At 38.9% G+C, this 13,724-nt stretch overlaps 1 protein-coding gene across 3 annotated transcripts in view; it reads left to right on the top strand.

Annotated features, from left to right (window-relative positions):
* The window catches only part of NR3C2 (nuclear receptor subfamily 3 group C member 2), a 327,865-nt gene that overhangs the window by 247,321 nt on the left and 66,820 nt on the right, over positions 1-13,724 (top strand). For all 3 annotated transcript variants that reach the window (XM_032412962.1, XM_032412961.1, XM_032412960.1), the window contains exons 5-6: positions 10,517-10,867; positions 12,157-12,301. In XM_032412962.1, coding sequence (XP_032268853.1) covers positions 10,517-10,867; positions 12,157-12,301 — 496 coding nt within the window. The remainder of the gene's footprint in view (positions 1-10,516; positions 10,868-12,156; positions 12,302-13,724) is intronic.

Raw genomic sequence — 13,724 nt, 5'->3', positions numbered from 1 at the left:
GCAGCACTTTATTAGAGAATGGTGACTGTAGTCATCACATTAAGAAATGCAGCTGGTTATAGAATGTCAGCAAAGCATTCATTCATTTATTTGCACTTTTTCCTCTTTGTTCAGTAAGCACTTATTTAACATCTACTGTGTGCTTCCATAAGTTCTAAGCATTAGAATACAGAATTGAAACAAATGAATATAGAGTATATCATTATGTTGGGCATGTCTCATGATCTTTATTCTCTATGATCATATCTGTAAAGGTAGAATAGTTGAATCTAAAAAAGAATTTCGAATCCTAACTCTGGGCCCAAAGAAATTACCATGAAAGATTACAAATTCTCTAATGGGAAGGTTATAGGCTTGTATCATCCCCCATTCAATTATGGAAGTTAAAAATTATTATGGGCACTAAAAATGGTGTTTTACATGGTATGTGACGTGGAACGACATTGTCCATGTGAAAATCATAGCACAAAATTGGCCCCAACCCAAATCAGCAATGAAGAACTGACTCCTAGCCAAGACCTCTGCTCTGGGGTTGACAGCCGTGCGCCACCCCGTGACACTAGAAGAGGCTCGTTCTAACACCTGCAAAGCCATCAGTACAATTTTTCATCAAAGGCACCATCAATTCTTCAGAGCTACATAGAGGGGTGTTAAAAAATCACAACATGCTAGCAGACTATGTTTTAAACGAAGGGAAACCTATCTTTGGAATATAAGCAGAATACTAATGGGAAAATGGCAGGCAATTTGTGAGAAGAAACCATAACTGTTTTTGTTTAATCTCCTTATTGTAAATGTGACATTACTTTAAAAAATTACTAACAGTGACATAAATCTGAATTACAGCATGAAAGAAAAACTTTCAGAATGGCCCAGTTATCCTTCCTGAACTACTTAAAGGGTTTCCAGAAGACCTCCTCAGGGCAGTCCATTTTCCAGCTTTGATGGAGAAGGGTTGGCTTGTTTTCATCTAAATCTATGGTTCAATCTCCTATGTGAAGGAAAAATAGTTTATAAGGAATCACAGAATATAAAAAGGGATTTAACATTTACTTCTCCTAAAAGTTTCTTTTTATGGGTTAGCATCATATTTATTAAGAATTTTCTTGGGGCGCCTCAGTGGCTCAGTCGTTAAGCGTCTGCCTTTGGCTCAGGTCATGATCCCAGGGTCCTGGGATCGAGCCCTGCATCGGGCTCCCTGCTCTGCGGGAAGCCTGCTTCTCCCTCTCCCACTCCCCCTGCTTGTGTTCCCTCTCTCTCTGTCTCTCTCTCTGTCAAATAAATAAATAAAATCTTTAAAGAATTTTCTTGAGTTCTTTCTGCCCACGGGTCTTGTCCACCACCTTTTTTGCCCCAGGGGGAAAAAAAAACTTTCTTAAATTCTTTCTTGGACCTTTTTTTTTTTTCAAATGTGGCTAAATGATATAAAATTGAGATGACTTTAAATTTGAAACTTAAATGGAAAGCATATTCTTTTAAAGATGCTTTTGTCCTGCCTGCTGTGCTGAATTAGCTTGTGAGAGAGCCACCAAAGCTCTGGAATTTACACTGTGGCAGAATACCAGATGAAAAAAATAGCTGTTCGTCTTCTAAACAGAGCTGAGAGGTCAGGCATGTGTGTCCGCCCCCACCCTGGCATGGCTCTGCTCACCACCAGGCAGCTGAGAAGGCTCCTCCTCAGCAGTGACCTGAGACCTGCCAACACAAGACATCATCAGAGTGCCTCAAAATGTTTTAGCGCTAACCCTGTGTGCAGAGGAAAGCTGGAATGAAAACACGAGAAGCAAATGCAAGAGAATCACTTATTCAAAAAAGGCCATTTGGTTTGGCTCCGCTTTATCTGGGAGTTTCCAGACCAATTCAGCCTGTATCCTGAAGAGATCCCAGCCTAGAAAAATAATTTTTTTTTCAAGTACATGCAGCATTGGCTACTATTAATTCTTAATTTAGACTTATTCTGATAATGTCAGTGGAATAAAATGTAGAGTAATATTTATTTAAAATGCATGAAAGCTACAAACATTGACATTTGTTTTCTCTTTCCTCAGGCCTATTTAATTTCCCCCCCAACTTGATGGCATCCTGTTAACTCATTAACATGTTTACTTATCCTTTTTTTCTATTAGTGTTAGCTTCTAATATGAAGATTTTTAAAAATTCTGCTTGGCTTCTTTGTCTTGCATTTTTTAAATGTTCAAATACTAGAGTGATAGTGCTCAGAAATGCAGAATGTTTTCTGTTATGCCAATTGTGAAAAATACGTGTTTATATCAATTCATGAGATTATTATTCTGTGTTTGGTTATCTAGTTCACCAATTTTTTTTCTTGCTAAGAAGTTTTAATAATTTTTAATCGTTCAGTTATAATCTCAACATTGGTAGTCTCAACTAAAACCTCGTCAGTTTACTTTTATGTAAGTGATGTAAAGCACTACTTATAATTTGATTAAAATTGAGATGACTTTATATAAAATATGCTGTTAAGTAATAGTCCTTAAAAATAATTAAAACTATAATGATGTGGCTCTAAGTAATTATTTTACAAAAAGAATATTGAGCTAAGGCTAAAATATTTTAAAGAAAACTGGTCTTGGAGACAAAACTATCCTCCTAGTCTGCATATTTTTCCATCCCACTCCATAGTTTTTCTTTCTTCGGTACACAAATAATAGTCATTAAAAAAAATCTGAAATTGAATTTAGGTAACTTCCCTCATTGCATTAGAATTCTGGAATACTTGCGAATTGTAAGGTCACTGGGTACAATGAAAGGGACCGAGATGAAGAAGCCATTGCAGTGAAGTAGGAGCAAATGCTAAGAGGGAAAAACAGGACAATTGAAACATGCCTAAAAAGTGATGTGCAGACAAATGTTAAAGCATTATATTTTCAGTGTTCTCTTAGAGCTTATTTGTAGAATTTTTTGCTGAAAATGTAAAGAAAAATGCCATTAACCTAGGGTAAATAACCTAATATACCTATTGGGTAAACTTATTTATATATTTATAAATATAAATAAGTAAACATGTATGTGTGTGTGCATGTGTGCGTGTGTGTGTGTAATACTACTTAAGGTAGATCCCACTTAGCTGGCTTTCTGGTTTGAGGAGGTATGCCTGGGGCCCTTTTTGTGGGTTTTCTGCCCAGCATGTGTCCTAGCATCTGACCAGTTCTTTTTGGCCTGAGCCAAAGGAGGATCACGCGAGGGTGCAGGAAGGTACAGTAAATTAAGCTGGGCACTGTAGTCTGTTTCCAGGTCACTGCCTTCTCCCTCTTTCTCATACCTTGCTCACCCTTTGACCTTGTTAGAGCAGTAATGTTTCTTCATAAAACATTCTTAATGAGACTATTTACCTTGCATACCCAATGAGATCATGCTTCATGTAATAAATTCTGTGCTCAAACATATGCCAAGAAGGCAACTCTTGCAGCTGTTAAAGAATTAACTTTTTGACTGAGGGAGGGGCCTTTTGCTTGGCAGCCATGGCTATCATGACCCTGTTTTTCTTATTTTAAGTATATTATAAAGCTAGATGGAGGTTTTCCTCTCCTTTTTTTTCCCTTTTGCTAATTTGTTTGTGTTTTGTTTTACGTCCACAGATCTGTCGATCTTGAGCATAGCATAGTTATTCCTAAAGAATGTGAAATTTACAAAGCAGATAAATAATATGTATTTCTTTCAAGAATGTTCATCTGATTTCAAAGATCTCTTTGTCCAAAGAACTCAACTCTCAGTCACAACGGAGCTTAGGACCTTTATTTTTTATCAGAAGTAGTGAGTTCTTCCTCCCCAGTGAATACTATTTTTTATACAGCCAGTTTGAATTCTGTATCTTTTGGTACCTCCTTCCATCAGAATGAAGGTGCCCTCACCTGAGCAAAAGCATAAAGCCTGGGACACCTGCTATAGCAGCAGCAGCCCCCAAGTACCCCAAAGTTGACCGTTCTGCCCAGGGAATGAGGAGACAGAATACCTGTGTATTGGTACAGGTCGTAATATGCCTCCTACTGAAAAGACTAATCTCTTCAATAGAGGCCACCTAACGGTAACCCTGCTGAACTCGTAGACGCCATTGGAGGGCCAGGCCCTTTTTCACCCCCCTTTGACTTCTTGATTTGATGTCACCTGCACACGTAATGGGGCTTCTCTCTTCTGTTTTTCCATTGTCATTACCACAGCTCAGCGCCTACCGCCTCTGCCACAGCCCCGTCAGTGCCTTGTGACCCTGTGCAAACCACCGTACCGTCTGTGTGATGGTGGGGACAGCAGTACCGGCCTCACAAGGCACTTCTGAGGATTCAATGAGATATTTTACAAGATACCGTCCTAGCACTTAACAGGTTCTCGGTGAATGGCAGCTCTTTACTATCACGATTTCCCCACTAATGAAATTAGTTTAAGGGAGTCCCAGCCTGGCCACACCTGGAAGACCTGCTGCATCACCTTCAGAACTCTGGCCCAAGATGGAACCCTCTCCACACACAGCCTCCTTGTACACACATTCCCGAGTCTGACTGGCATTAAAAGAAAAAAGGGAGGGGAAAAAATGTTGCTAAATATAAGAGGAAAAAATAATATTTATATACCTACAGAAAATATAAATGCCATAAAAACAATCATTAATCATCTGTCTAGCCCCAGAAGTACCTTGTAGGCAGAGGCTTGCGTTGCACCTTTCCGACCTCCTGTCTCCAGCAGGGAAAGTAGCAGAATATGTCATTCGGGGTTATCTTCCAGAACCTTGTTACTATCTCTGCAAAATTAGTAGACCCCCTATTCTGGCTGCCTCAGATTCCCTTGAGTCTCTCTGATGAGATTTGGCTTCTGGTGTGAGGGACTCTCCTCTTAGAGGAGTCAGTGGGGCTTAACTTTGGGTGGATCCCTACACAGGAAGGTGGCCTGGCCCACGTGGGTCTTCATTGTAACCTGAATCACACCAGAAGCAAACCAGAGCATGGTGGGAATTAATGCAGAGGGATACAGGAAAACGTGACCTCCAATAGAAAGATAAAACAACTTCTCCCTCCCATCGTCTGACTCTCCCAAGTATTTTGTCAGTACCACTGATCCCACACTTATCATAGCCTGCTTTACAAACCTAATTACTTTCTTATGTATGGATCCAACTTCCTTCCCCAAGATTCTCATCTCTTGTCCAGACTCCGATACTGTTAATTCAACATTGCACTGCTCCCAGAACCAAGACTCCTTCTACACAGTGGGTAGATACTGGTTATTGGCTAAGTAGTAAAGAAACATGTTCTCCAATAGCAACAAAATTATATTTATTATAGATGTGAAGATATCTATGGATATTTGTACACACATTAAAATATAATATATGGATATCCACTAATTTGGAACATCTTTTCCCCCAGGTTTATTGAAGTTATGATTAACAAATAAAAGATTACATGTATTTAATATGTACTGTGTGGTACTGTGATATAAATAAACCTGTGTAATGATTACCACAAGCTACTATATCCATCACCTCATACAGTTACCATTATGTGTGTGTGTGTATGTGTGTGTGTTGTGTGTGTGTGTGTGTGTGGAATGTCTTTTAAAGTGGTCAGAAGTTGGGTTTGAGTTTGCCTTGGCATATTTTCTGTGTTACTAACATCAATAATGCCTGTTAATTTATTAAATTATGTACATTACTGTGAGAATGTTTAGAGATACTTTTTAAAACACCCTGTTTTCAAGTTCTTTAACCACTCAAGGAGTATTTATAAACAATTGAAATGCCACTTTTTTATTATCAGTTGAGAATCTACTCATTCATTCATGAAGCAGGGTGCCCCTGGATGCTTACCCCAGTTCCAGGGGTGTGTATTGTCTTGTGAACAATAGATGCTCTTTTTCCTGTTAGTACCAATGGGAGAGGTTTTGCTGTGAAACCAATTAAACCTGTAGAAAGATGACATTCCTTGCTTTGGTTTTACAACACAGAAATACTTGGTTTTCCCCCCAGCTCTCTGAGTATGCCATTTCTGGCAATAGAAAGGCAAAAAGCAGTTATGCAAATAAAGAGGATGAGGAGGAGAGGAAAACATGAGCAGGGCAAGGGTGGCAGGAGAAATGGTCTGTTAAAAGAGGGATGATGAGGTGGGTGCTGTTATTGTCCTGTGGGTTCAATCCAGAAGTTATATTTGCCCTGTGAACAGAAAACACATGTTTACATATAACCTGAGTATATCCTCTCTAATATTTACTTCTGAGACCTAAATTTCAAGACATGGCATGGAGCATCTCCAAAATGACAGAATTCGGGGCGCCTGGGTGGCTCAGTCGGTTAAGCGTCCGCCTTCGGCTCAGGTCATGGTCCCAGAGTCCTGGGATTGAGCCCCTGCATCGGGCTCCCTGCTCTGCGGGAAGCCTGCTTCTCCCTCTCCCACTCCTCCTGCTTGTGTTCCCTCTCTCGCTGTGTCTCTCTCTGTCAAATAAATAAAATCTTAAAATAAAATTAAATTAAATAAAATGACAGAATTCTCACTTTAAATTTTTCCAGTGAAACACTGTGATTGAAAAAAATCCCATACCAGTCTTTATTCTAACTCCAGAAGAAGAAGAAGAAGAAGAAAAGCTGTCCTAATTACCCATTTCTAGGACTAAAATATCTTTAACTGAACATACTTGAGAAAGATCACGATGAAAGTACTATGAGAACCTAGTTTACCCCCTCATTTTACTATGAGATGCAAGAATGATAGAATTCCTAGCCAGCCATCATTCTACCCAACCAGTAGTTTGTCAAAAAGGTATCTTACAGGTCCTATCAGCCTCAGAGAGTAAACCAAAAAGGAAGTCTTGCCATGCTACGTTTAAGGCCTTTGTGAAATCGTGAGAGCTCACTGGGAATTTTTCACACTTTTTAGAAGGTCCAGCCAGATGCTCCCTGCTTGCTTCTGCATATTGGTCAGGATGAGAAGCAGGGCCTCCCCATTGCATAGCTCCTGGGGGAGCAATTCATGGAGAATCTATAGAGTTCTGTCTCCCAGCAGTGCCAGGAAAAAGTGGCTGCCAAGATGCTGTTAGTAATTAAGGACTTGGCAGCTGAGGGCAGCCAGTAAACACATACTAGTTACTGTAACATCCAGGTAGAACAAGGGAAACTCCTTTAGGTTTAAGTGGGACTGGGACATGTTTGCAGTCACATTAATGCACCCCCCCCCCCCCCCCCGTGCATGTGCACACACCCACCCACAGCTGTCGCTGGCACTTAAGAAATAAAGTGTGGCTCTGGCCACCTGGGAGCATGCGTTCCCAAGCCCAATGCCCATTAACTCCATGTTAATTTAGTAAGGTGGTTGGTAGGCAGTGTTAAGACCCCAAATTTTTGTTCACTGATGCTTTGGATAAACATGCTTATTAAGGATCTTTGGCAAAAGATGTTCCTGTGTAATTAGCAAACATCTTAATTATACACTTGGACTTGAAGCTTGTGCTAATCTTAAAGTATAAAAATGACGCAAATTAGGTAAAGAGAAAAGGATTAGAAGGGAAGCCGCATAGCATAACTCCATTACTAGAGTATAATAATTTATTCAAGTTTATTAAAATTTGAATTTGAAATAAATTCAACATATATTGAGTACCCATAAGCATCATGGAAAGGATGTTATAGGAACACATGAGACACTATTACCAACTTTTAGGAGCTTTCATTTTAGAATATAGCGTGTATTAGAAGAGCAGCATAAAATTTTCAAGCGTTTTAGAAAGACTACTTTGAGTAATAAAAGTGTAATTAATTATGTAACTCCCCATGCTTTTAGAAAAGATATTGGATGAATACATGTGGCTGCAGAATCTGCACACTGAAAATATTACCCTGAGCTATTTTACAGAGTATTTATTACTCGATGTCAAGTGTGTCCCACATACATCCACAAAATCACAGGGTAAAGTTAAATGTACCTGAAATACTAAGCAGAATGTTGATAATCTGCTCACTAGGTTACAGGCTACAGGACATAGCCTTGTGGATAAGTGCTAGAGAAAGCGTTAAGCTCTCTTCTTCGTGATATTTCATGGCATTGACCTTAAATCAGCCAGGAGAATAAACACAGCATTATAGACCTAAGGCCTAAAACAAATAGGAGTTTTATAATTAATTTGCAAGCAAATATCGCTTTTAATAAAAGTTGAAAATATAACCCTTGGCTATTTCTAGTCAATCAAATTATGGTTATCATCAGATGTAGTCCTACAACGAATGAGGACATTTTAATGAACTGGAATATTTTAAATATTTTCAAAATTATGGAAAGAATGGAAGTACCATTGAAATACTATTTCAGACGTTAGTAATAATTTCCAGTGTGTTTTTATTTTTCTTACCCAGTTAGCCCTCTACGAGATAGGAGAGGGAAGCCTCATCAACTCCATTTTTCAGATGAATCAGTTGAGGCTTAGAGAAAAGTTCATGTGACACAGGCAGTTCCAAGTATCTGATTCCCCAAGTAATCACTGTAGGCTATTGGCGAGGCACCTGGCTGATTTCTTTTCTTGGTGGTCTCTCACTCATCCATTCCTCAGAATCATCTGAGTTCCCCACTGTAAGCTCGGCACTCTTGGGCAGGACTCGTTCGCAGCTTCCTGTTAGCATATGTGAATATGATACATTTGCTTTTCATTGAAACAGTTCCGAAAAATCAGATTTTTCTGCCACAAATCTTTTATTGAAGGAGGTACTCTATAAAGAAATGAAATGTTTTGAAATGACTGTTTTAAAATTGTTCTGCTAATTTTAAACTCCTTAAAGATAGGAATTATATCTTTTAAGCCCAGTTCCAATATTTAATGGTTGTGTGGCAAAGAGATCTGTTGTTGGCTAGTGCCTTGTCTTGTATCTAAATTGGTAAGTGTTTCTGTGATGAATGTGGTAAATATTAATGGCCACAATTGTAATCATGAATGGTTGTTTTTTAAAATCAAGTTAATTAGTGTGGCATATTTCTACTCTACATTAAATTTGTATTCTACAAATCCCTTACATCTTAGAACTAAGTAGTAGGTGGCTGGTCCTTCAAGAATTTTGAAATAAAGTCTTCAGTAAAATTGGAAACCTTGCATTTGCAAATATATCAAAGTATCACCATCAAAATATGGTGATAAGTTATCACCATAGCTCGAAGTTCAGTTTGGCATTTCTAAGCTTTCTTTCCTTTTTATCCATTCAGTCATCCATCCATCTTCCCAGTTATCTGTCCGTCTCTCCATCCACCCCATGCACCTGCTGTCCACCCCTCAGCCTTCCCATCTGCCTTCCAGTCTCCCTTCCACCTCCCCAGTCTTTCATTTCTCATTGTCTATTTTAAGGGCCCTTAAAGGAAATGAGAAAGAAAAACAGTTGTTATTAAACTTAATACTGACCCTTTGGTTTTCATTAAAATGACCACATTATATTTATTGTCCAAAATGTGGCACTTCTAAGAGTAAACAGTGCTACTGGTAATCATGCTGGGAAAACCAGCATAAACCAGGACTGTTCTGGGCAAATCAGAACATAAGGTCACTCGTACATAATATGTTCTCCTAAAAATCTAAAGTGGGATTCCATTATAGTATTATTATATTTTTTTTAGTTCTAGATTATATGATATGTGAATTGTTTATATTAAAAAAATAGAGTGAGGCAGATTTTTAAAGATTTTATATGTGTGTATTGGTGTAACTTGTGTGTGGCATTAATTCCTGTACGTGTAGTAGTTAGCTCTCTAATTTGAAATCATCTAGGTATTTAATTTATTCCCTTTTGTTGCCTTGCTTTGGGGTTGATTGCTCTCCCATTAATTCAGTGGACATCTACAAATCACTGTCTCCAGATATAGCATGTACCGAGGTGCCAGAGGGGCTGTAAACAAGGAGGGACACCCAATCTTTGTGTTTCGGCGGTTCACAGTATAGCTGGGGGTGTAGGGCTAGCAGCATTTACACCAAATAACTGTGCATAAGCCAGCAATTGCACATGGACCAGAACAGGAAGAGTAAGTGGTAGAGAAGCACCAAGAAGAACTAGTAAAGGGGCCAGGGAGAGCTAATTTGAGGAAGCAGAGACAGCACTAGAATAATAAGACCCATTCTGGCACTTGTTGGTGACTTGTTGGTGGATAATACCAGGAGTTACTGGCTTCTGTAAGATTTAACTGAGGCGTATGTAACTTATTAGCATACGAAGTAATTTTTCCTTCCTCTGAACTCCCATCTCTCTCATGTGTTAGCTGTGTGATCGTAGACAGATTTCTTAACCCTCTGGTCTGTTTCCTCATTATAAAATAAGAATCTTAATAGTACCTACTCATAAAATCGTTAAATTGGTTAATTGATATGAAATAGGACTGTGCCTGGTATTAGAAAAATACTGAAAAGGGACTGTTTCTGTTAGCATAGCAAGACATCTTTCAAAGAAAAGTAATCCGTTTCAGTCAGTGTTTAATTGTAACTTACCTCATGTAATGTATCCCAAACATAAACTAAATTTACCCTTATTGTTTATAATGTTTTACAGCTCGAAAGTCAAAGAAGTTGGGCAAGTTAAAAGGTATTCACGAGGAACAGTCACAGCAGCAGCAACCCCCGCCCCCGCCCCCGCCCCCCCAGAGCCCCGAGGAAGGGACGACGTACATCGCTCCCGCCAAAGAGCCCTCAGTCAACACAGCGCTGGTTCCTCAGCTCTCCACAATCTCACGAGCACTCACACCTTCCCCTGTCATGATCCTTGAAAACATCGAGCCTGAGATTGTGTATGCAGGCTACGACAGCTCAAAACCAGACACAGCCGAAAACCTACTCTCGACTCTAAACCGCTTAGCAGGCAAACAGATGATCCAAGTCGTGAAGTGGGCAAAGGTACTTCCAGGTAGGACCGCCTCTCCTGTCACGGCCTGCATCCTGAACTAGAGAGGTCAGGGCAGCAGATGTCACCATCTCCAGCAGTGCAGTTGGAGTTAGCTTCCCGTTAAATCCTCATACCAGATTTGTTTCATCGGTATCAAATTAATCGAGTGTGTAAGGAAACTCTGTTCATGTGCTCATTTCTCCTGAGATGTTCGGGCTGCGGGTTCTATTATTAATATACATTTCTTGTGTTGATGATTGAAAGGGGACATTTCAGACCCAAAATATTTATAAGGTAAAATACATTCTGTTATGAGAGTACAAGGTGAGCCCTTTATCAGCAGCTTGTAACCAGGGCCAATCTAAGCACAGACAAGAAAACTAAGACCTGTCAAGTAAGTTGTATGAGACCCTGAAAGACTATTCTTTCTGAAAATATCATCTTACCTCCAGCACCCTTTAAATTGTCCTTGAAATTCCTACTCTAGTCATTTTTTGTGCTCTAAATTTTATTAATAAGGCCCCTATTAATCTACAGAAAAATCACTTAGACTGGCTATCCCATTGTCCCAGTTCATTAATCAAAGCAGTTTCTTGGATTATCTGTGGTCAGCCAGGGCCCTAAGAGAAAAGATTGGGGAAAGCTCCGATAGTTGTTTCTTTGAAGAGGAGCTTGCCCAGGTGAAACTCTACAAATGGAAGAATACCATGATGCCCCTGGGAATACAGGGGATGAGAAAAGGAATAAAAGAAGGGCTAACTTAGGCCCAGATGGGAAGACTGTGGGAGAGGGCAGGACAGGTACCAAGGATGCTCATTCTACTTCACAACTTTGTTGGAGTCCAGTATTACCCCCAGAGGAAAGGAAACAAGGAATGGTATTTTTTCAACCACCCCAAATTCACGAAAATTAAAATCTTCCACCATGATAGCAGAAATGCAGGAGTTGACAGTTAATTACTAAAATATTCCTTATTTTAATGTTACTGTGAGTAGAATGGAGCAAGTTTTACAGGTTAATATAAATTCTTTCAGTCTAACCAATGGTTTTAGACCGTTATCCACAATGAAACTGCCTGAACTCCCTGGTTTTATTTGTCCTGGCAGTTCACCCTCATTGAAAATTTGGGGTGAATTTAGAATGAAATGTTGAACAGGGCCATGCCCACGGTAGGTGCTCCTTAAATGACTGTTGAACTAATTTGAGTCTGTTAGAGACAGGTGACTGTTTGGGGTTGCCTTAAGAAGCTTCTTCCTGGAATGTACTTAAATGCTAAGTGTATTTCTGTGATTAATTGTTCTGTTCTTCAGGATTTAGAAACTTGCCTCTTGAGGACCAAATTACCCTAATCCAGTATTCTTGGATGTGTCTATCATCATTTGCCTTGAGCTGGAGATCGTACAAACATACAAACAGCCAATTTCTCTATTTTGCGCCAGACCTAGTCTTTAATGAGTAAGTATCTATTAATTAGCCTTCATAAAATAAACTGCAGAGTTATTTGTTATGCTTTTTTTATGATTTCTAAACATAAATCATATGTATATTTGTGAAAGAATCCACTGACACTAGCTAGCATTTTTAAGAGGAAAAAATCCTATCATTTAAGAATTTAAAAATTACTTTTTGCAGACTTACCATGCACATGTCTGAGTATATATAAATCAGTATATATAGTTCTCATATAATAGTATATGGGAATTGTCCCAAAAGAAAGATGATCCAGTTGGCTCTAGAAACTTGACTGGTACAAAGCCACCATTAATAGAAAACAGTCTCTTTTGGTATCTCCACCAGTTGAGAAGACTATCTAATTTCTAGGAAATGTGAATGTATGAAGTGCCAGTTTTTGCACGCATTCATATAGTGGTTCTATGGTTAACAGTATACAGCTGCTCAGTGTGTTTTCATGACACTCAAAATTACCCTTCTTTGCAATCATAAAAAAAGCCAAAATGTGGTAGTGAAACGTCTTTAGTTTTATGATGCATTTTAAAAGATCAAAAGAATTGTAAGATTTCTTTGGCCATGAATTCCTTCCTATGTTAAGTTTACACTTTTTGCATTCTACATTAGCACATTTCGTGTATGTTTATTTCCGGCAGTGCTTCTTTGTCATTGTTGGGTCAAGAAACACCTAATATAAAAAAGGAACTTTTGAATTATGACAGTAACCACAGCCATATTCTAACAGATGGCTCTCTCTAGATATGAAAATAGGGGTTTTCAGTAAGGAAGGAAGCAGATAAGAAATAGATCGGTGATAAAAGAAAGAAAAGCAATGCAAAAGATGAGAAGTGGACACATAGTGCCAAGATACCTAAATGGTACCATAGCAATTTCCCTACGAAGTCCAGTCACCCCAATATGGTAGGTCACAAAGACCATTTTATTCCAGTATAAATTAGGAACATCAGTTGTTGATTCTCAGGGTGACCCTTCTTTTGGCGATTAGTCAGAAAGAATAATTCTACTGCATAATTTTTCACCAAAAGCATGAAGTGAGGCCAAACAACTGACATGCGCATTTTCATTTACTTGTTTTCCTCATTAGTCAGCTGATATTATTAAATAGTAAGCCTGTTTTCAAATATGGTCTATAAACCAAAAGGAAAACATGTTCCTTGTTTTAAAAGTGTGGGTAAACAAGAATCTCTACTCCATGCCATCCAGCATGTTTCCATTTGATTTTAACAGGAGATTTAAATGATCCATTCAGTCTTCTTGAGTACATCTATTAATTTTTTCCCATAAAATACATATAAAAATTTTCCATTTGAGCCATTCGTAAGTGTATAGTTCAGTGGCATTAATTACATTCACATTGCTGTACAACCATCCCCACCCTCCGTCTCCAGGACGTCATTGTCCAGACAAA

This window comes from Phoca vitulina, unplaced genomic scaffold, assembly GCF_004348235.1.
Source record: "Phoca vitulina isolate PV1807 unplaced genomic scaffold, GSC_HSeal_1.0 scaffold14, whole genome shotgun sequence".
In the NCBI taxonomy this organism is placed as follows: Eukaryota; Metazoa; Chordata; class Mammalia; order Carnivora; family Phocidae; genus Phoca; species Phoca vitulina.
The sequence above is the reverse complement of the archived record's forward strand: the minus strand, read 5'-3'. Positions and strand labels throughout refer to the sequence as shown.